A 23,272-nucleotide genomic window follows, 5' to 3' on the forward strand; every position below is an offset into this window, starting at 1 on the left:
TGTGTGACAATGGCAGATAAAATTCAGTGTTGATAAACGCAAAGTGGTGAACACGAAGAGTAATCCTACCTTTACATACATCGTGATGGGTTCTGAATTAGCTTTTACCCTTCAGGATAGAGTTCTTGGAGCGATGACAGACACTTCTATGAAAACATTAATTCATTGCTCTGCAGAGATTAAGAAAAGATGAAAAGAAATATTAGGATCGTTGTAGGAAATAAGGAACAAAACAAAAAAGTCACCATGCCACCACACGTATTCATGATGTACCTACCCGCAGCACCGAGTGCACCTCTCATCCCGCCCCTCCAGCCCCAGCTCAAAAATCTTATGACAAAATTTAAAGAGGTAGCAGGGTTTGACAGTTATGGTCAAAGACAGGGAATACTTCTTTGTATGAGGAGGGCAACACAGAACAGATTTCAGGCTGGAAAAGAGACAAGTGAAACTCGTAACAGCCAGGTTTTGGGTACTGGATAGCTGTTCCTGAGAAGAAAAAAGGAGGATAGATTTTCTAAAAGGACCACTTAGAGACCTGCATCCAGGGAAAAGAAATGTAACTGGGTCTCCCACAAGAATTGTGCAGTTTCCAAAGCAGTCCCCAATGTCTTCTTGAATATTTTGCATTCTGCTTACATTATTCTTAGTATATCTGCAACAAGGTATATACATACCCACACATGCAAGTACCTGTGCACTTGTATTAGGAGAGTTATGATTAAGCATGCAGTGAAAAAAAGGCGTAATATTTTATCTGTGTTTTCTTACACATCTGTTCTGAATCATTGAAGTTATTTTTAAAAACTAATCAGATATACAAAGATGAAGCCATGCCTAACAGCAAAATTCCAGCTAAATTCCTAAAAGGAAGCAACAGTCTTGCTTTTCACACCGGTGATGCCAAAGGCATGGAGAACATGGTCTCTGCTGTGTGGATGACAGCCACAGGGTCTGAACATAAATCATTTCTCAGCCCAGTGCTGAGGATGGAAGCACACCACAGACCCAGCACTGGAGCTCCATTTAGCCCAAATACTTGCTTTACAGTGTTTTTCGTGGTCTTTTCCACTATGTTACTCTACTGTTTTCACATTAGGCACACTTTGTGCCAATACAGGCACAAAGATATTCCACAGTCCGCTCAGTGCCGAACACGGGATGAAACTCAGAACCAAGCTCAATGTCAGGACCATAAAAACTCAGAAAACATAATCACGTAGAAGAAAATCACTTTATTTAGCTCATGGCTCCACCTCACTTTTCAAAATAAAGAACCCAATCAAGAACTAGAGCCAAACAGAACCAGGGGAGCTGGCATTTCTTCTCTCACCTAAACAGCTTCTGGTGATTGTGCTTTTCTCTCCCTGTTTGGTCTCTCATATTCGGCAAACTGCACTCTCTCATCCGAGTGCTGGCTCTTTATCCATCTTGACTGTCTTAGTTGTTTTATGATATCAGATAGTTTTAGGTATCTCTGATGGCTTTTAGGATCATGGAATTTACTTTGTTTTGGAGGAACGTCTCTCATAGCTTTGTGGTCCACTTCTGTCCTCCCAGCTTTTTACAGTGCAGCACAAGAGGAGCAGGCAGATGGTCTGATATTATGAGACTGCATTAACCAACAGATGGGCTGACTGCTCAGAGCCGAGTCCCTCCGCCAGCCACAACAGCATGCTCAATGTTTACTCCTTTCACCATTTTTTATTGATCACTCCAATATTTCTGGCTTGTAATTCCCAGTATTGGAGCAGCAGAGATGAACAAATGACTAAAACCACCACAATGCAACTGGAAGAGAAGGCGTGAGATTTACAGGGCCCTTTCAAGCTTACTTTAATGCTTTTCCCAAACAAGGTGCACAACATTTCTCAATGTGTGCCCGTTTGTGTATCTTTTTCCTCTCTTCTCTCTTGCCCTGAATGTGAAGAGGAGAGATTAAAGCGAGATCCAGGTCTCAGTTCCAACATAGTGAGGTTTGGAAAAGCAGAACAACAACAGCCAGTCAAGAAACACAGGGAGAGCAAATATAGACCAGAAGGAACAAAGCAGACAGATAAAATGCCATTCTACACAGGCAAACAGAACATCTGAAAAACCAGTAATGTAAGAAAACCAAACACCCATTAGGTCTATGGATCACTCACCATAAAACCAGCACCTATTACGTGTTTTGCTCAGCAAAGCAGCCCCAGCTTGTCCTTTGGGTGCAGAACTCTGGATTCCATCTCAGTCAGGTCTGATAATCTCAATGGTTATTAAGGATCTCATTGTGCTCAGTTCCACTGTTTCTAGCACATAAAAGTTTTTTGTTATGTCGTAAAGTGTGATGTAAAAAAACCAAACCCCAAAGCCTCTGCCTGCTTGTATCAGGATTCCTAAGGCTGAATTGACAGAGGGGTGACTGGAGATGATGCCTCGTCGTAGCTCAGAGACTCCTCTCACTATCAGAGCAGATGTGCAACACTGAGTTAGGAGGAACGTGACAAGTATAAACCTTTTCAAGATCTCTTTGGTTGTCTGCACCACCGTCCAGTCCAATTACTTGCTTGAGGACAGGATGGCACAGTGTGACAGTTCAAACAAGGCTGCTTTGGTCAGATCCTTGACCTCATCACCAGGAGGGCAGTTGTGCTATTAGAAGGGCTTGTGGGCACTAACCACAGATCATCTTCAGCAGGGAGCAGAGAGGGAGGCAGTGGGTGTTTTTAAGGAGGATGAAATCCCACAGAGACATTCTGCATGTGTGTTTACCCCAATTAGGAAGCTAACTTTCTGTCTGAAAGGGGCCTCAGAAAGCAATAGAGACTCTGGACTATTGCTCCTTGGGCATTGCTCAGGGAGCACTGGGGCTTTCAGCAGGCACTGTCACATAGCTTGGCAGGTAATACTTCCATTTATGGGGTACTTTTGTGCTGGCATAATTTCCAAGCCACTATCCAAAAATGCATGACTAACATTTCCATGCACACAGTTCCTGCCTATGCTGCATATAACATAGTTAACATGACTCAGCAATCTCCTTCAGGAATAGCACTATGATTTTCCCAGAAGAGATCCTTTACGAGCAAACAGCTCATGTTTATGGATTAAAAATGCTTTGAACTCTAACAGCAATTTCTCTGTTGGCCACCTCTTCAGTGTTGCCTTGAGAACACGTACTAATATTGGATCTTTGACAGTCATTTTCATGACCTGACCAGCCCGGAGAAGTAGCCAGAAGGGGATTTCAATATCATTATTTCATCTGGAGATAGGACCTCACAATCTGGCATCAGAAATTGTTGGCATACTGAGCTGGCACCAAAAAGAAACTTTTCCGATTTGCTGACAAGTTTGCAGTCATACATATGTAACATAAAACTCGGTGGCAGCATGTGAATGTAGGCGGCTGGGGGTATAGATGTGTATTTCAACTCTCTAGAACTGGTTTGTTGGCTGTATTAATCTCAGAAGCACAACAGTAATTGAAATTATGGTTCCAGAAACAGCAGCAAATGTTTCTTTATCATCCTGCACATAACCTCATTCAGATGGTATCCAAGTTCTTGGTATTTCAGTCCAAATTGCTAATGAATCTGAAAATGGCTTTAATAATGCAGCAAAAGACAACTAAGAATCATCTTTCCATGATGTGGGGAAAGAACACAGAAGAGCATGTCAGTAATTTCTTGACATTCTTGAGGTCAGAAGCTCTCTCACAGAAAAGTTGGACTCGGCAACTGCTGCTTTTTTGTGCCAGGAAATTGCAGTGGATTTGAACAAAGCATACTTGATGTTTTGATGTGGATTTTCGCTCAGGGTATTGTGAATGGTCCTTCATTTTTCTTACTCTGAAGGAAAAAGGCCAGATGCGTACCAACAGCATAACCTCTGACAACAGCAGCAGCTACCCCAGTTTCACATCTGTACTCAACTTAGATGCCAAACAGTCAAAATTTCACTGAATTTCACTGAATTTCTAGAGTTGGAAGGGACCATAGAGATCATCTAGTCCAACTCCCAGCTCAAAACTCCTGGAAGTCATTAATCACACTGTTCTTTGGATTCCTTAATCAGGAATTCACTGACATGGTACAATGCCTCGAGTTCTTCTAAGCAGAATTTCTATGGCTTTTTTCAGAATTCCTATTTCAAAGGAAAGTCAGCTTTGGAGATTCCTGACTCAGAGTGCTCCTCGGTGAGAGGTAATAGTGTGTTCATTTACAGTGCCTTCCCTGGTGATCATGGCTGCTAAAATAAATTCAAGTTTTGCAAAGAACTCTTGAGCCCTGAGACTCATTGCAGGCCAAGGTAAAGTTCCTTTACCTCACTGTCAGGAAAATATTCAGTTTGGTTCATTCATTCAGAACTGTCTGCAACATCCCTTTGTTAACACGCTGTCTCTGGCAGATGCACTTAACATGATCACCAGCTTTGCAGAATTGCACTCAGTAGCTATAAATCTTTCAAAATGTTGATGCTGCCCTCCACTGCCTGACAGCAACGCAAGGAACGGATCTTGTCAGATGGTTCATGATGTGCTTGAGTTCCTGACATTTCAGCAATGGGGTGGGTAACCCTTGCCTTTTCAGGCACAATGGAGAGTATGTTCACTTCACCCGGGGTTGCGGAAAATGAATTTCCTTGGCACGTAACAATGCTGATTGTCAGTGGCTAAGTCCATGAGGAGGTGGCACTGATGCTTTCCACCATGAACTCCACAGAGAACACAATTTCTTGAGGAAATAACAGTAGCCCAGAGACATGAAGAACTTCAGTTATGTCCCAAATAATTTACTGATCTTGTGAAATCCAAATCGCTGGACCATGACAGAAACACAGATGAAAAATATGCTTTCAGCAGGGCTATGTTTTCACATTTTAGGCAAAGCTGGTGACATAGAGAGTGCAGATGATATGAAGGTGACAGGATTCCTTCTGAGGTTGGAGTTCTATGATGTCAGTTGTTGCATACGAAATTTTTCAGTGAGTCCCAGTTTTGCCATCTCAAGTTCCAGGTGAGCAGCTCAGCCCAGGTCTTGTACTTCCAGTGTGTTTGCTTCATAAGGAGGTTTTCCTGAAGATGGTGATGCCTTTACCTCCAGGAACAGCTTCACAGTCTGTGGTGTTCAGCTTCAGAACAATCCCACCTGTGACACACAGCATAATATCTGCAGGGCATGAGCAAAGACCCAAAGTGGCCCACAGTAAACAAAAATAACTCTGTAATTGTCAGCAACACTGTCAAGGATGTGATAGACTGGTTGGTGTAGAAGCATCAGAGTGAAAAATGGCAGGATAAGGTGCATTAAAATGTCAGGTGTTGATGGTACTGAAATTATTGGGTCACCAGGATCTGAGTACCAATCTACCTGCAGCTTCTCAGATATGAGGCTGGGAGCTACAGGACAACAGGTAAAGCATGATATGAAACAGAGACATGAGAGAACAGCAAGACAGACCACAGTCAGCCTCCAGATGGGACAAAAAGGAACATGCAAACCTAGCACATCTTTGCTAACCTACGAAAAGCCCAGAAGACACGAGGAGGACTCGACAGCTGCCATCCTCTATTATTTCAGGGAATCTTGGAAAGATTGACTGAATACATGCATCTTGGAGCTTGCATGCTGGATGGACTCCTCGTACATATTCATGCCTGTGAGAATGTGTGTATGGGATTGTAAGTGAAATCAGTTTTGATTTAGTTTTGTTTTAAAGTAAAAGACTCTCCTTTCCTAGGAGGTCTCACATTGCTGCCACAATGTCACAGCATTATTTCCTACAAGGTGAGCAGGGATGACACACTGTCTGACAAATGCTGCCCAGAGTGAGGAGAAGGCAGCTCAGAATTCGAAAACTTTCTGAATTAACAAGGAATGTCCTTGACATAACAGGCACAGCCCAGCTGAGCTCTGTGCACAAACTCACAGCCCCTTCCCTGCACATGTAACAGTCAGTTTGATGAACAGGCAAGGAAAAAGCACAAACAGGACAAAGACCAAAAAATGAGAGAAAGAGGGTGATTTATAAGAATACAGACAACTCAGGCCAGCCAGGTAGGAGTCTCCAAATGAATCAAGTGCTGACTCTTCTGAAGAAGAGATTTTTTCACAAAAGCTGAGTTAGGGCAGACAAATCCCCAGAGCAGAGGAAACAGGCTGGTGGGAAATAAGACAGACAGAAAAGGTGACAGCAGAGAAGACAGGAAAAGAGAAAAGTCCTCTGGAGAGCTTCTTCCCTGTCACCTGGAATGACTGAGGTCTCCTGAAGAGAAGGAGCTCTCTTCTTTGCAGGAAGGAGGCTGTAAGAGATTGTAAGTGGAAGTAAGTGATGCCAAGTGACTGCCTCATGAATCTCATGTTGAGAGAAGAACAGTGGGAGATCACTTCACCATCAGCACAGAACAGAAAGACACTGTCTCTTGAATTAATAACCTGAATCAACTGTTCTGCTTCTGGAAGCCACAGGAAGATGCAAAATCCAGATATAGCTTGCATTTTCTGGATGTTATTAGTTCAGATGAAATTCAAAATCAAAGCAGGCAGGACAGGACATACTCAGAACTATGCAAACACTGCAGGTGTGACTTACCTTCCCCCACATTAAACGCATTTCCAAAAGGCACAGAGCAGATATTCAGTGTACACCACGAAATAAGACATGAGAGTTAGACATAGAGTTCCTTTTCAGAGAGGAACAGGGCTCAAAAAAGAAGAAAGAATTGTTTATACCTTCCACGGGAAACTCACCCAGTCTTTGTGTCTCATTGGAAAAAGGTTTCACAGGACAGCAAAACTGGGCCCCTCTTCCAGTGTTTGACCACCTCTTTGCTTAGCTCAGTCTGGAATCTCTGATGTTGCAAACTTTGTCTTATCCTACCCCTGTTCAACGTTAAGAGTCTGGCTTTGTCATCTATATTCTTCCATTAGGCAGCTGTAGACAACAAGACCTTTGCCTTCTCTTCTATGAGATAAGAAGGTGAAGCTCTCTCTGCCTTACCTTGTACACCATGTGCTCCAGCCCCCTCATGCTTCCTCACTGTCCCCCATGCCATTACAGCTCTTCAAATTATGACAAGCCTTCTCCAACACATCAGGTTTGAACATCTCCTTGCAAGGTTATCCTGCTGGGAAAACCACTCTTGTCCCTTTTGACCAGGTGGATCCCATTCCTCTCAGCAGTCCTTGTTCCTCAGAGCACCCTGTGGTTAGAGAAGCCAAAACACTCCCTGTGACAGCAGCCAGTCAGCGTTCCTTCCTCCTTCACCAGCAAGATAAGGAACACCACCCGAGTCCCCATACCCTCCACCTTCATGTCCCAGAGCACTCCTGTGGCTCTGAGTGTGCCCGAGGCTGCCTCTAGCAGCATCCCCTCACTTCCCGTCTGGACACGTTAATGTGGGCCCTCCCCATAGAGACACATGTGCATCTCTTCAGCTTCCTGCTATTTCTTGAGCACACTACACTTGTGTCTACAGCATCCAGCTTCAGGCACTCTTTCAGAAGTGGGCAATAAATAACACTTGTATACAGCTGATGTGCACCAACTGAACCCCCAAGCCACTAACCGAGCCCCCAATTCCCTTTGTGCAGGGCTGCTCTCCAGTCTCTTGTCCCCCAGTCAATACACACATCCAGGTTTGCTCTATCCCAGAAGCAGAATCCAGCATTTGTCCTTGTTAAACTTCATGGGGTTGGTGATTTCCCAGCACTCAAATCTACCAAGCTCTCTCTCTAAGGCTCTCTATGCTCAAGGGACTCAACATCTCCTCCTAGTTTAGTATCACCAGCAAACTTTCTTAATGTGCTCTCAACTCCTGTGTCCAGGCCATTGATAAAAAGATTCAAGAGAAGTGGCCCAAAAACAGAGCCCTGAGGAACACCACTAGTGACTGGCCACCAGCCTGATGTTATGTTACCCCACTGACCACAACTCTCTGAGCCTGACCCTTCAGGCAGTTGTTCACCCCAGGAAGCAGAGCCACACCACAGTCTGGAGCTGCAGTCACTGCTCCAGCACTGCCCTTGTGTGTAGATACCAGCAGTGAGTATCCTCAAGAGTCCAAAATGGGCAGATATGTTGTACATTACTCTTTAAATCTGGGCTGAAACATTTATGAATTAGAGCTCATTAGTTTGAGCTCTCTGCTGCCGCAGTTGATAGGTCAGGTTTACATAATCTAACTCTTTCCAACTCATAACATTTCGTCATTCTCAGAGAAACTTCATTGTCATAGAAACTTCTGTTTGTGAGAAAATGAGGCAAAATCCCTTCTTAATCCTGCTGTATCTCAGAACAACACCCTTGCTGGCTCTCACTCGTATTTCTTTTCGGGAGAGTGTGCCAGTTGCCCCGATACCAAATTGACTAATAGGAGTGAGATAACCAGCTGTTTGCTGTTGATGGATGCAATATTACACAGAAAGTCACTGTGAGGAATTAAAGGGTTTATTTATTACTCTCTCTGCAGTATTGTTTAAAAACTCAAAAGGTCAGATATGGTACCAACAACTAATAGCACGTATTAATTAGTTGCAATTATAAAAAGACACGTTCCCAGACAAAATGCAAGCTGAGATCATCCTGGTCACTAAGAGGACACTCAACTATTCGATAAAAGTGAGTCTGCATATGTGGTTTGATAAGCTCAACCATAGGCATTATCACATATATATTCTGATAGTGAGGAGAGAATGTATTAATCCAAGTGAAGCCTGTAGCAGTCTCTATGGTTACAGCTAACGTTTTCTAATATAAGCCATTGTCTTCAGATGCTTAACTTTCCATGTTTCAACTGCTTAGGCTGAAATTTTCCATCACTGCTCATTGTTTCCAGGTGAATTCTCTAGCAATCAGGTGAGCAAATGTACTGAAGAATTCTAGCAGATTCACATGCTGAAACAGCAATTGGAAATCTGGCAGGGGCTCAATATTATCGTGTTAGCATCCTCTCAAATTTACCCTGTGGTTTGGTGACTTTAAAAGACTCAGCAGATCCTGCTAGAAGACTTGTGCTGAGATTTCCCAATGTAATATCTACAGTGGATGAATTAGTCTCGCTGGTCCCTACCAAATGCTGCCAGAACCACTCACCTGTGCACGACCCAAAATCCTGCAGAATGTGTGGGTCCAACGGGGCACAGCAGCTCCCCCTTCACCCGGGGGTTGTACCTTGGGCTTGAGAGAACAGAAGGCAGCCCAAGTTTGGTAACTGCAGCTCTTCAACTGAGCATGTTATAAATAACTGGCTCCACCCCACAGGTATCCTGGCAGCCTTTGTGTATAGTCCCAGGGACAGAGATCTGTGCAGCCGCTCCCAACGCCCTGACTCAGAACAGCCATTCTGCAGGACACCAGTTTCTGGGAGAGAGACTACACTGAGATAAGCATTTTAAAACCTCGACTGATTCTGCTCATCTAAACCATGACATAGGGTTGGAAAATGGATTCTGTGTCCTATGCTTTGGGTCATAGGAGCCAAGAGGTTCTAGATACACCCAAAGAGGTCCTTTAGCCAAGCCGGCAACAGCTTGTTCTTTCTGCAATCTCTTTACCACCCTGCCGTTATTCAAATCTTTGTTCACCACTTTTTCTATTTTTCCAGAGTTTGGGTGGTGGTTGCTAAATTTAAACTTTCAGATTACACAATTACTCCTAGATATTCCTGATTTCCTAATTAATTTTTACCAACTTCACCTCTTTAACGTACTTACCAAGTAAGCGGCGGGTTGCTCTGTTGTTCCTTGCAGGTGTCCTGTGGCTGTCGGTGGTATCCGAGGTGTTGTACATCATGCTGTTAGTCGTTGGATTCAGCCTTATGTGCCTCGAGCTCTTTCATTCAAGCAGTGTGATAGATGGGCTCAAGTTAAATGCCTTTGCTGCTGTCTTCACTGTCCTTTCAGGTATGAACCTTTCCTTTCCCTTTTGCCTGAGAAGCCAAGACAAAACTTCTTAAATTGTGAAAGAATGAAAACTGGGGGCTACAAGACTCTGTTATCCCCACTTAACTATTGCATTTATCACACAAAGACCACATGATAAATTTGCCTCTTGCCTGGGAGAAGCAGAAGTAGGTATTCCTGGTTTCAGAAGGGCAATCCAGGAATTAGCCTCCCCTGGCCCATCCAGCCATTCCACACCCACAGCCTGAGCCTTCATCTTCAGTATCACCACGCTGATTATCCAATAGAAAAGGAAAACCAAATAGTATTGCAAATTCTTCTTTCTCTGTTAATCCTAAAAGTAGGTGATGGCTTGATGCTTCGAAGCAAAGAAAGAAGCCCCATCTTGTTGTTCATTAGCAAAATTATGAATGAAAAGCGTTCTAGTAATCTCACTTTGGAGCAACCCCAAGAGTAATCTGGGGACACGTACGTCCCTCAGAACAAATGTTTCAGGCTATTTTCACGCTCGGTCGGTACTTGGAGCCCTTCAGTGAATGAACTTGAGAAATTCACTTCCCTAAAAGAAGTTATCAAATCTATCCATGCAATTAAGTGCCCCTTCACTTCTGTGCCGGCTGAAAACTCCCCAGGATTTATACAAGCAACCAGGCACAGCTGGCTTTTGTGAGCGCTCCTGCATGGACCTCTCTGGCAGAAAGAACTTCTACAATAAAAGTGCATTTTATTCCACTGTATTTCAAGCTGAAAGAGATTATAACATGCAGTGTACATTTCTGCAAACGATTTTCTATCTTCAGGGATAGCTACAAATTGTGAAATACAGTTAGTGGTATAAAACTTAGATTAGAAGTGGAGCTGAAAGGACCAAAAAAAAAAAATTGAGTAAAAACTGCCAAAGCATATTTTTCATCTTTGGATGTAATTTGGGTTTTAAAAAAAATCAGTTCAATTTTCAAAATCAAACTATGTGGAATTCTTCAGCATTCAAACAATTATTTCCATACTGGTTCTCTTTCTTGTCACCATTTACCGCAGTTTTAAGTTCTGTAAGATTTATGAAATTTTCTTTCCTACACATCTTTCTATTTTTATTTTTCCTTTCCTCTTTATAAGTCCATTGCCATGATGTTCCAAATATAAACTTTAAAATATTACAGAGAAAAGGGACAGAAAAATAGGAAGAAAAAAAACCCCACCAAAAACCCAAACCCCTGCTAGTTGGGTTTTTTTCAGTGACACAGATCTCAGAGGAAAGAAGACACGCATATTTCTTTAATCTTGGCATATTTATAATGAAACAGCTTTACAGAAATCTGATAACAAATGGGCTTTGCCTTGGAGCAACACACCTCTCATTAAATTCATGCTAGAGTTCCCTCCTAAAAGTGCAATGGGATCTTCAAATTCTCATAGCTCAACATCTAAAGGTTAGGAAAAATTACTCTTCACAGCCTGGCCACTTGTTGCTGCTACTGAACTTCTTATGAGCCATTAAAAAAACCACCACAACACTGACATTTTGGTATTCTTCATAACCTTCTACAAATTAAACAACTTATATAAGAAGTCTCTTTTGGAATATTTACAATACAGAATTTTAATTAATGTGATATATTCCATAAATAGTATTTTTAGTAAAGGTATCTGAAAAAGCTTTAAAATATATCGTATTTCCCAAATTAAGTCCCTTAAGCTCTCCTAGAAACAGCTCTGGTCCTGCAAGGCTAATGATCTTAAGCCAGCTGTAAGCGGTGAGTGTTTCTGCACTCCCAGTCACTCCAGTCCACCATTTGAGCAGGATTTTCCACCTGGGAGCATCCGTTGCCCTGGACCCCAGGGGTGGGCAAACAGGCATTTTGTCCTCTTTGTCCAGCCTTAAGCAGCCAGTTAAAGGAAAAGATGGTCTTGTAAATACAGCATTTGTTGATTTATGTTACAGGCAGGCCATTTTATCCAACATGTGACTATTAAATGTACAACATAAAATATCCTAGGATATCCCCACGGAGTGCTTGGCAAAGCATATCTAAAATAGACCAAACTGATGGGTGTCATCAGGAACAAACCAAAGCAAAAGTGCATGAAGCAGCAGAATGAAAGACAGACTCATTTTGCTATCGCTTGTAGATGGCACAATGCCACTGACAGCACAGCCAGGTACGTGTCCGCCCCCGATCCTCCTCCCCATTAAGGAGAAAAAACAGTAACTGCCACATTTCCACTGTGATCCCAGTGTTACAGCAGGACTTGCTGGTGACCTCCTACTCACCTGCGTCAGGGGACTGCCATCCTGGCCTCCCACGCAGCGTAACGTTGCTGAAACCCCATTAAGGTTTTGCAGGGCAGAGCAGAACAGCTTCTCTGAAAGGAGTCCTGGCCGTGTCAAGCCTCCTGATGGCTCCGAGTGACTGTGACATGGCTCAGGGCAGTCTGTAATATTTTATTAAGGTTGAAAAATTACTGACAGTAGGTATAGGAACAGCAAACCCCCAACTTTTAAGATCAACACCATAACTGTCAGCTGGAAAAAAATCCACTGATATAATAAGTACAGCAAGCTCCCTATGAATTCTGAAAATTAAATATAGCCAGAAACAAGCAAGGTGTGTACTGGTTTCCTGTGTTCCCATTAGCCTGCCCACCCTGCTGAAATATCATTTCTTCCAGTGTGAATTGCACTTTCCACCTCCTGACTTCCCAGTCTGTCACACCAACACGAAGCCACTGAGCAAACCACCGCAGCTTCTGGTAATAAAACATCTTCTTCCAGCCTCTGCAGTTGTTTGTATCAAATAGGCCATTTGTCTCGCTGAAGGTCCTGCTTAACATACCCACAACACAAACATGACATTCCCCGACTTCCCTCCCCCAGCACTGCCCTGAATCATCCCCATTCTGGTGAGACTAATGAAGTGCTTTAGACTCTGAAAGTCAGAAGGGAAAGGAGAGCCAAAATTTGGGTCTGTGGAGGAAAAATCAGGATCTTCCATATGGAGGAAGGGCAACTGTGGAAAAAATCAGGTGGTCAGAGATATCAGGAAACGGTAACTTTGGTTAAGGAGCAAAGTGTAGCACGTGGGCCCATGTTGTACCTCACTGTAGCAGAACATCAGTATTTTGAAGTGCCTTGAACCATCATTGCAGCACAAGGGGCTTTTGGCATCTGTAGGTCCAAGGTCCGTTTGGGAAATGAAGATCCTGCCAGATGGTTTGGCCAACTGCCTGAGCCCCTGCGTACTGGGAGCTTGGCTGGGAGCGTCACTCAGTGCTGCCTGGGTACTAAAGCAGATACATCCCGAATTATTGTAGCTAGAAAATTCTCCAAGCGTCAGAGCTGCTACTGGCCACCACTTGTGGAAAGCGGGGTTTGATGTTCCTCAGAAGGATGTCTAGATGTAGAAATTCTGGCATTTTTTTTCTGCTGAAGCTGGAGAACCACGCTGGCCAGCCAGTTGGCAGAGCAAACTCAGTGATCCAACTCCAGCCCTGCTCTTCAGCATCGCGGTGAGCAGAGTCTCTACTACAGTCTAATCTTCACCCAGTTGTAATTATCTCAGCAAAATATAACGATGTCACAAAAGCAAGCATCATCAACATTCTACCATCAAAAGTATTTCTAAGGTATCCTCTCCCTGTGCGTCACCAGGAATGCTAAGTTAACTTCCTTCTATAACTTCCAAGTGGTTTCTGAGTGTTCAAATTTATAAATCTTAGCAACTGTTCAGATAAAATGTCATTGTTTGGCTTTAACACCTGCAATCTTGCATTGCCTACAGAAGCCTCTCTCCTTGTTTTCTTACCTGAGGCCTGTCTGTGCTGGGCTAAGTGAGATAGCTCGTGGGTGGCATTACCCCTGTTTTGCAGCAGCAAGGTTGGTGGTGATGCTAATTGTGCAACGTTTTCTTCAACGACTTTCTTTCTTTAACTCTTCTCTTAATTGAGAATTCAGTATGATGTGAAGTAATGAGCTCTCAGTCACACCTTTCCTCTGCCCATGCAGCTCCCTCCTCCACAGTAGAATAGGAGGCATAAAAGTACAACAAAGACTTTTCTGGAGCTTTCAAAGCACTTCCAGCAGTAGCTATCTCAAAAATTAAAAAAAAAACCAAAAACCATTAGCACAAAAATTCCTGTTATAATCCCTGCTTCTCAGGTCTCTTGGGGATGGTGGCACACATGATGTATACTCAAGTTTTCCAAGTGACAGTCAGCCTTGGGCCAGAGGACTGGCGACCACATTCGTGGGACTATGGATGGTCCTTCTGGTAAGTGTCACCACCAGTTAATATCTTTTCATTTTCGAGTCGTTCCATCAGTCTGTGGGGAGATTGTACGTACCATCTCAAATTTCCAGGAACACACATGTGAATTTCCAGCTGCCAAAATGCCAGGAGCAAAATGCCACCAGGGCCGTAGGACTGGTGAGGTGTTAGAGGAGAGTTATCAGTGACTGTGCAGCAGCAGCAGCTGTGCCTATCAGCAGGTACACAGCATTTGTAAATAAACAGCAGCCACAATTACCAACACAGATTGAGCACCCTCATTAAAGTTCAATTTAGGTACATAATTGCCATGGCATTTCAGAGACTTTTAGCTTTTCTTTTGGTTTTGTTTTGTTTTTAATTAATGTCTCAGTTGAACCTTACAGTGCAAATTTTAACACAGCCGCAGAGGAAGGCACGGTGCTCCTGGCACCAGGATACTTCCCTGTGGATGGTGGGGAGAAGAATTGGGAAAACTGGACATGACATTTTGGAGACTGGTTTGTTGGGGTTTTTTTTAACCTTTCCCATGTATCTTCTAAAAAAAAAATCACATAAAAATTATTTGGTCAAGATACATCAACTATATTATATTGCTTGCAAGGTTATAAGAAGCTTAACAAGAACAGGATGCTGTAGAGAATAGAAATACCTGCAAACAACATTCACACCCCTCCAGAGGCACCAGCCACTTCAGATGGCTGGGGAAAATACTTTCTTTTTTTTTAATTTCTAAATATCACATATTATTTTCATTCTATCTCAAAGCAGAGACAACAACCTTCACTAACACCAATAAATAAATACACATACTTCTTAAGCACAGCACTGCAGGGAATTATTAGTCTTTCCTTCTCCCCTGACTATACTGTGTTTCATGGGAGGAGTTACCAACGTTTTAGTAACATGTTACAAAATATAAATGGCATTATATTTAAAAAACCAGCTTCTTTTGTGTATTAATAATGAATATTTACTGCATATAATAATGAACATTTAAATCTAATGCATTAATATATTTATAATATTTGTATAAATATGTATAACAATTCTGTCATATCAATTGTATAATGATTAATGTATCTAAATAATCGGCATATTCTCTATTCATTTGTCTTTAGTAATCTATTTTATAATTTGCTGCAATACTCAAAATTCAGAAGGCTGTTAAATGTCTGGCATGATATATCACTCATTAGATTACTTTCCTTCACCTTGTGCAAGCCAAGAGTCCCCATGTCTCAGAAGGGGCACCAGAGGCTGGTGGGTGCCACAGGGCTTTGGGAGCCCCCCCCTCCCCTCTCCCTGCCCAGGCTCTGAGCTGTTGGGGGCCCAGCACCCCATCCTGCCATGGCAGCTCTGGGCCCAGAGCAGACCTTGCACCCCCTTCCTGCAGCTCCCCCCGGAGCCAGGGCACAGCAGGCTTTGCTTTAAAGAGCAGGAGTGACCCTGGAGGATGCTGGAGGTACCCAACAAGCAGACAAACGTGTGGGAGCAAGCTCAGCTCTTCCCATATTCCTGAAGAGGGACCTCAGCTTCACTCCGTACAGCGGCTGTTGGCTCACCCTCATTAAAGCTGAGCTCTGATAAAGCTATTGCTGTCACAAAGCAGCTTCTCAGATTGGGTAATCTCTCTCCCTCCCCTAATACCTTCCAAGGCAACACACTTACCTATGCAGGACACTGGGCAAGGTGCAAACATCAGCCCAGTCACAGCTCCTCTGGGACAGGTGTCAACAGTGGCAGTGTTTCCAGCCTGCAGTGGTGCTCAGCAGCCTGAGGAAGGCCATGGGGTTCCTCACGCCACGCCAGTGACTTGTAACAACCTGGCAAAGGAAGGTCTGAAAGTCAAATGCAGCAAAACCAAGGCTCCTTCCTTCCAGCTAACACTGAACCACCGCTGCTGTAAGGACTAGAGAGCTACAACCTCCCCTGGCATCGCCCAGACTTGAACTCCTTCCTTGAACTGCCCACCCCAACTGCTGGTGGAGTTTGGAAACTCTGCACTCGCAGGAATTTCTTTCTCTTCCATCTGGGTTCAGGTGATGGCCTGAAGCACCAGCTTTAAATATCCATGAACCAGTAGTGCAAACATCAGCACTATTTACAGCCTTCTGTGAAAAGTACCAGTGCAGCATCCTGCCAGACAACCTGTCAGAGCACAGAGAGTTGTGACACCTCTGAAAACTGGGGCCAGAAAATGGCCTACCCATGGCCAAGAGATCTAGATTGCCTTTCCTTTCCCAAGTGCCAACGGGAAAACTGTCTTTGCTGTCACTATTTCCCCTCTATTGAAGGGAATGATAAAAATACTCCTCCTCAAAATGAGGAGGGGCTGCTTGTGATCTGCTCAGATGTCCCACTGCTTGTCATCTTACCCCTTTGCCGTTGGCAAAGCATGAGGTTGGGCTGTGCTCTGGCACAAGCCAGGAGTGGGCCAGGGGATTCTCCAGGCAGGGGGTTTCGGTGGCTCTGAGGATCAGGCAATGTTCAAGCTGGGCCCCTCTAGAAAGAAAACAAATACAAAAACCTGAGCCACACAGGAACTTGAAAGCACAGCCCTAAGCTCAGCTCCAGAAGCACTACAGGTGCAGTCCCACCACAGCTGGGGCACAGCTGGCACGGAGGGGCATTGCTGTTAAAGAGGTTTTCACCCAAGATAGGATGTAAGTCTTAACAGGTGGGAGAACCACTCTTTACACTTAAAAATAAATAACATTTAACCAAGGGCCATAAAAACTAAACCATATAAATCCTAATTGTCTTATTATGACTTGCCAAATGCCAGACCTGAGGTCACATTAGTGTCTTCATTCTGTATTTCCTTCTCTGAACCTTTCAGCATTTCTGAGTTAATGATTAGAAATTACCAGAAACTTTCACAACAAGTTTTTTCTCCGTATGTCATTCCCCAGGCACCAGCCAGGCACAGCGAAGAGCGTGGTTTCAGCTGGCTTCTTCCGTGACACTGTTTAGGAGCCCAGCTGGAAATGTTTGGAGGTGTTGGAGCTTTTCCACACACTGGAGTAGGAGGAAGACACTTGCCAGCCTTCCCTGTGCCTGGACACTCGCACAGAGCACGAGTTTCCTTTCCACTTCTCCACCCAACCATGGGAACCTAAGGGCACTTCATCACCCCAGGGTTCACTACACTCCCTTCTCATTCGATTGCATCTGGCAAACGGGTTCAGAAATGAGGAGGAAAGGGCTGCCTCCACACACTTCATTGCCATGGGAGTCCCTGAAGGACTTGTTATGCACTGAATTTTGAAATCATTGAAATGAGCCATTTCTGTTTACTTGAACCACTTCTTTTTTTTTTTTCCAGATTTTTCAGTTCATGAATATGTGTTCTTTTTCAAGTTTTGCCTAATTTGAAACGAGAAGCTGTTTCCTTGTCTGCAGATCCTTTGCAGAATGGGAAAACAGCTCATGCTGAGGGCTCTGTTGATAATGTGTATTTATAAGATAATGCTACTGTGGCTGTGTTCTTTCTGTTCTGCATAATTTATAGTAACGTTCAATTTGGTTATAGAAAAGGTGAAAGCGAGGCGCAGGTAAGGACTGTAGCCAACACACATGATCAAAGTTAATCCCAGCTCGTTAGGAAGCCACTGTGAACTCTAAGTAGCTGGAGCAGATGGGCTGAAGTCAAGGGGAGCCTGAACGCGGATAAGCTCTGCAGGCAAAAGGAGCAATTCCCTGCCTTTTTTTTTGTAGCCCCATTTCATGCTCAAAAAGCACCTGAACTCCTTGAGGCCATGAGTTCCCCCCAGCCACATCCTGAACTTGAGATGGGCGAGGTAAAGGCTGGAGGGGAGAGGTGCAGGGAGAGCAGAAAGCACCCAGGGGGAACCCAGTCGAGAAGCAGGGAGCAGAGCAGCTCCCAGCTGAACGTTCCCTGCCAGGAGACCCCAGGACAACACTTGCTGTGGCTCCAGCCTGGCATTGGGGCAGTCACTTTTTTTTTCTTCCACTTTCCTTCTCCCTCTGCCTCCCCATGCTTTTGGTTGGGATTTGGAGGTGTCCTGCCCCTGGGTGACCAAGACAGGCTGGTACTACCTGCACGCTTGGGCACTGCCCTCAGATTGGGTCTCTCCACAAAACAGAAATGCTCTCTTCTGTTCTGGTCAGGCTTTCAGAGACCAGACATAAGCCAGGAATGTTAGAAATGCCCACAAAGCAGGAAAGAAGGAAATACAGTAGTCTGATGAAGGCATAAAAAATGGAATAGAAACCATCCCTGCAGTAGCGTTGTGCAGAGTCAGTGTCCCATGGATACTGGAGAAATTCCACTGGTCCAAAAGAGGTGCTCTCTGGGGCATTACTTCTTCCAGGAGGTCATTACTGCTCCATGGGTTTTAGCACTTGTCTGCAAGGCTCTGACACCTTTCAAAGGGAAATCAAGAGGCCTTGGACTCTTCTGTCAGAGTGCACCGAGTGTTCACGTTATCACTCTGCCACATGGTTCTCCGCGGTTTGCCCAGCCCCTCGCCCAGCACGGGCCACTGGAGGTAAGGTGAGGAGAAGGGCTTTGTCACCACAGACTTACCTGCCTCGTCGCACCCTGTGTATGTGTATCTCTTGGCGTCAGAAATATAATGTGAGCTGCTGTCTTAACCCAGCTCTGTCTGCTGGTTTCTCTCTCCACAGTCTGGCATGGGGCTCTTTCACCTGCTGCATGGCGGCCTCCGTCACTACCTTGAACTCTTACACTAAGACTGTCATTGAGTTCAGACACAAGCGCAAAATCTTTGAGCAGGGCTTTCGAGAAGAGCAGAACTTCCTAGACCAGGAAGCCATGAAGTACTTCAGAGAAAGGTCAGTGCAGTCAGTCGCTTGATCAGTGGAGGTGTTCATGGACTCCTCTAGTCTCGGAGAATCCAGGCTCTCACCCGGCTCAGCACATGTGGGTGAAGCCTCTGAGATACTTGGAGAAGATGTGTGTTAAAGACAAGCACAAAAGATCGACCTTGATTTGTTTTTTTCTTAAATTTTGTGATGTCCCAGTGCCTGCCTTTTCTTATATACTTTAAAACACAAGACTCACAAGTGCTTACAGTATGCATCTGATTCATAGGAATTCATAAGAAGTTATGCTGCCAACGCAAGCTGATTTTCCCTCTCTGGAAAGGTAAAATTGTGGGAATATAGCAAATGTTGCAGCCATCCTTTCTCAGCACATGTAATAGGCTGTTCCCAATAATCCTAAGGGCTGCTGAGACATGTTCCAGCCACCACTAGGCCACTCTGGAGTTGCCATCTTCCATAGTCACATACCTACCACCCACCCCAGGCTCCTCCACACAACCCATCATCCTCCCGACCTCCTCCACACAAATATAGCACATACATCATATCCCACTGCAGAAGCATCCCCACGGTGCCACCCACGCTGCTACCAGGGTCTCAGATAGATTCTAAGTCCTCATGCTCCTCCACTCTGCCCGTCGCCGCACACTGCCCACCCACCACGCTGCTCACCCCATAGTTGACCCATGAGGCAGCACTGGGCTACTTGTTTTTTTGTGAGAAGGTTAAGGCTTTGCTTAAAATTGCAGAATGTAAAGAACATGCAAATATTGACCTCAAAGAGCAGGACCACGCACTGCCCACCCACCACGCTGCTGACCCCATGCACTCTTAGTTGGCCCATGAGGCAGCACTGGGCTACTTGTTTTTTTGTGAGAAGGTTAAGGCTTTGCTTAAAATTGCAGAAAGTAAAGAACACGCAAATATTGACCTCACAGAGCAGGGAAGGTATGATGGACTCCATAGGAGATGGACTCCTTCACAGAGTGAGGAGTTGATAAGTACGAAGAATCCTCACCAAAAGCCTGGTTTTGGAAATAATGTAAAGATATTTGGGGGATAGAAAACAGAAGAAGGATTCATTCTTGTTGTTCTACCAATCTGACTGTTCCTTGGTGGTGGAAGAGGATGGTTGGGAAGCTCTGAGGAGACAGAAGATTTGAAATGATCAGACATTTCAGCAACAAAGTGAGGAGCTCTCCTGAGCAGGAAGGACTAGAGAACTTCCATGCATATTACTTTGCTTTGGTTACCCAACCTTAACTAATAGTTTCTGTTGTTAGCTATTCCTCCTCCAACTTCCAAATTTTCCCTCTACCTTTCAGACAGTCTGGAAGGATAAGAAAAATTATTCAAACAACCATGATTTTCCTAATTTTGCACTTGGAGATGACAGTGAATTTTTAAAATTTCTGTGTGTGAAAAAAAACCCAAAAAACAAACGGAGTGAAAAGGAAGGGTCAGCATGTGCCTCGGGAGAAATCAACACTCAGTGAGGGAAAACACTCACTGGATTATTGCAGTGTGAATTGCAGGTGAGAGACTGGCAGATTTTTAAGCAAAGAGAGTATGTGGAGTTACATTGGGAAATGCTAAGGAAACTTGATAAAGTACCACTACTGCCCTTTCTGCAACAGTAAATAGCAAAAAACAATGGCATGGAGGACAGTAACCCTCTTTATCTCACATAGATATTGTGTGGTTTGATTCCAGTTCCTCTTGCACTCACTGTATTGCACAGCCCCATTTTCACACATGTAAATAAACCACATAACACTTTACAATCAAAGCCACGTCTGACTAGTTGTGAGCTGTATTACACAGCCCCATTTTCACATGTGTAAATAATACCACATAACACTTTACAATCAAAGCCACGTCTGACTAGTTGTGAGAGACGTTGGCCCCAACACGCTGCATAAACAGGGGAAGGGCCCCAAAGAATGACAACAAGGCAAAGGCAGCATCAAGGCTTTTTCAGGTCTCTTGGGAAGAAGGTTTGAACTTGCCCAAGCAACTAGCAGGGTATTTAAAATATACATAGGCAAGGCAAATGACAAGTCTCACCTTGGCCAGTACAAACCAGTGTGGTTTTTAACTCTTATTTTATATGCATCCTTCAAAACAAGCTCCATACTAGGCAACGTGCAAACAGAACAGCCTGCTCCTTGTGACTGCTCTGCATACTGGTCAGAGCCACCCTGACCAGTATACAGGGACCACTTGCTTTACGACTGAACTGTGTATTTTGTTCTGTCCTTCCAGCTTCCTTGCTGATTTTGAATTTGCATGAACAATTCACTTGTTGGTCACATCCTCCAAGCCCCTCCACACACACTTGGCAAACACAGCTCAAGCACGTGCTGTTCCCAAACTTCATGATTATGACTTTCTTTTTTTATATCGCATTATTTTAATTGTTGTATCTGAGTACATAATAAGAAGCCCAGAGACAGTGTTACCATGGGATCATTCCAGAGATTTAAAGCTGTGCAGCAATACTTCCTTTTTTTAAGTTAGCATATTCATGATCAGCTTCCCTACTGTGACCAGGAATACTCTGAGACTGCAGGGGGTCTGGGGATCATCAATCAGCCACACGGTGTTGCTCCATGCTGTGGGTACCAGCAGTCCCAGCAAACACACAACTTCCCTTTGCACAAATAGAAAATAATTTAAATTCTCTTTCCTTCCTGTGCATATACCCAGGGATACTTCACATTCCCTCCTACTCCTCCACCTCTGTGTTCCTTCTCGTATCTCATAAATAAAACCCTCCAGCCTTTCTTCCTCCCAGCTACTTTGTACATATCACTACCCTCTTTGCATGTTCCTTTGCCTCCGTACACATCCAGCACTCAGTGTACACACACATCCAACCTCTGTGCTCAACAGACGTCGTGCAATAGGCAGTTTTCTAAGAGCAATATATTTCCAGTGACAGTTGAAGCTTTATCATTATTCCCAACAGCTGCAGTTTATCTTCTGAGAGACAGGGAAGAAAAGCTTTAGCCCCATTTTGCCTGATAAAAGTTTTTTGTTGGAATATTATTCTACGGGCCCCTGCTCCCAGAGAAGAAATTTGCTTTATGAAAAATACTAAGAGTAAAATCTTGCTAATCTTGCAAGTACTTTGTCAAACATAATCATTGTATTTCATTTAATTTTAATTGCATGTAACTGCGTATAACAACAGAGGAATTACTAGAGAGGCACTAGATGCTGAAATGCTCCGTTGAGAGCTCCCAATTTGACAAGTGTGCACCATGTGCAGGAGCTGCAGGGGATGAGCCCCACCAGTGCCTGCTTTGCTGCCCTGACCCCCACCGCCACCTCCATCAGCTCACCCCATCCCCTCCCCTCCCACAGCCCGTGTCACTGCTGCTTGATGACTTCCACACCCTAAGAACTGCCTCAGCTGTGAGGAACATAGGAAAGACCTTTAAAATCCCATGAATTTAAGTGTACACCCCAAATGCTGCTCCACAGCCTGGTTTGACTCCACCTCAAACAGCACACATCAGCCCCCAGCCCGACATCTGCACAAAAGCACAACCAGGCTGCAGGGACAGTTTACACAGAGACACACAAATTCTCTGACCGCCCCCAACCACAAAGACACAGACTTTGTCTCTCAACAGCTGAGCATCTCACTGTTTCTATCAGTGGGAAAATATTTAAACAGCTGCTAAAAAATCAGAAATTCATGGCATTATATTCAACAAGTACTTCCTTTCCCAGGCCTGGGATACTTGAAAAGCCTAGACAAAATAGACTGTGTAGTTCACACCATAAAATCAACAGATATTATAGCTCTTCAGATATAAAAGGTGTGATAGTCCTCAGAGTAACTCTAAGCAGAACAAGTAAATGATACAGGCTTGGAGCTATTATTCATGTATTAAGTGTTCTATAAAATTATCAGTAGAATTATCTGCAGCATGTCTGCTTTCAGTCTTTGTCCTGTTACTGATTGTCCTCCCTTTTTCCCTGGTTTTCCTTTTACCTGAATATTTGTCTATAACATTTGCTCATCTATTTCAATTTTTTAGTTTATTAGGTGTCAGTTCATAATAGATACCTCTCTTCCCTCCCTCTTGATTTCTTTCTGCTCTGTTTCATATGAATACTCTTGTCCCATATGACCTTAAGCATGGTCCATCATCTACAGTTCACCCCAGCTAGCAGAAGACCCGAGTTTCTCACCTTCCTTTTTTTATATATTAAAAAATCCCCTTTCAGCCACTCCCCACCATTTTTCCCTGCTCCCAGAATTCTGGTGGATTTTGCTTTCAGGTAAAGAACAAA

At 44.0% G+C, this 23,272-nt stretch overlaps 1 protein-coding gene across 2 annotated transcripts in view; it reads left to right on the forward strand.

The window, feature by feature from the left end:
- The window catches only part of GSG1L (GSG1-like), a 57,286-nt gene that overhangs the window by 22,592 nt on the left and 11,422 nt on the right, over positions 1-23,272 (forward strand). The window contains exons 3-5 of one of the 2 annotated variants that reach the window (XM_014936731.1): positions 9,735-9,887; positions 14,044-14,155; positions 18,806-18,973. In XM_014936731.1, coding sequence (XP_014792217.1) covers positions 9,735-9,887; positions 14,044-14,155; positions 18,806-18,973 — 433 coding nt within the window. The remainder of the gene's footprint in view (positions 1-9,734; positions 9,888-14,043; positions 14,156-18,805; positions 18,974-23,272) is intronic. The other variant, XM_014936730.1, reaches the window with a different exon arrangement.

The sequence above is a fragment of the Calidris pugnax genome, unplaced genomic scaffold (assembly GCF_001431845.1).
Source record: "Calidris pugnax isolate Ruff unplaced genomic scaffold, ASM143184v1 scaffold17, whole genome shotgun sequence".
Classification (NCBI taxonomy): domain Eukaryota; kingdom Metazoa; phylum Chordata; class Aves; order Charadriiformes; family Scolopacidae; genus Calidris; species Calidris pugnax.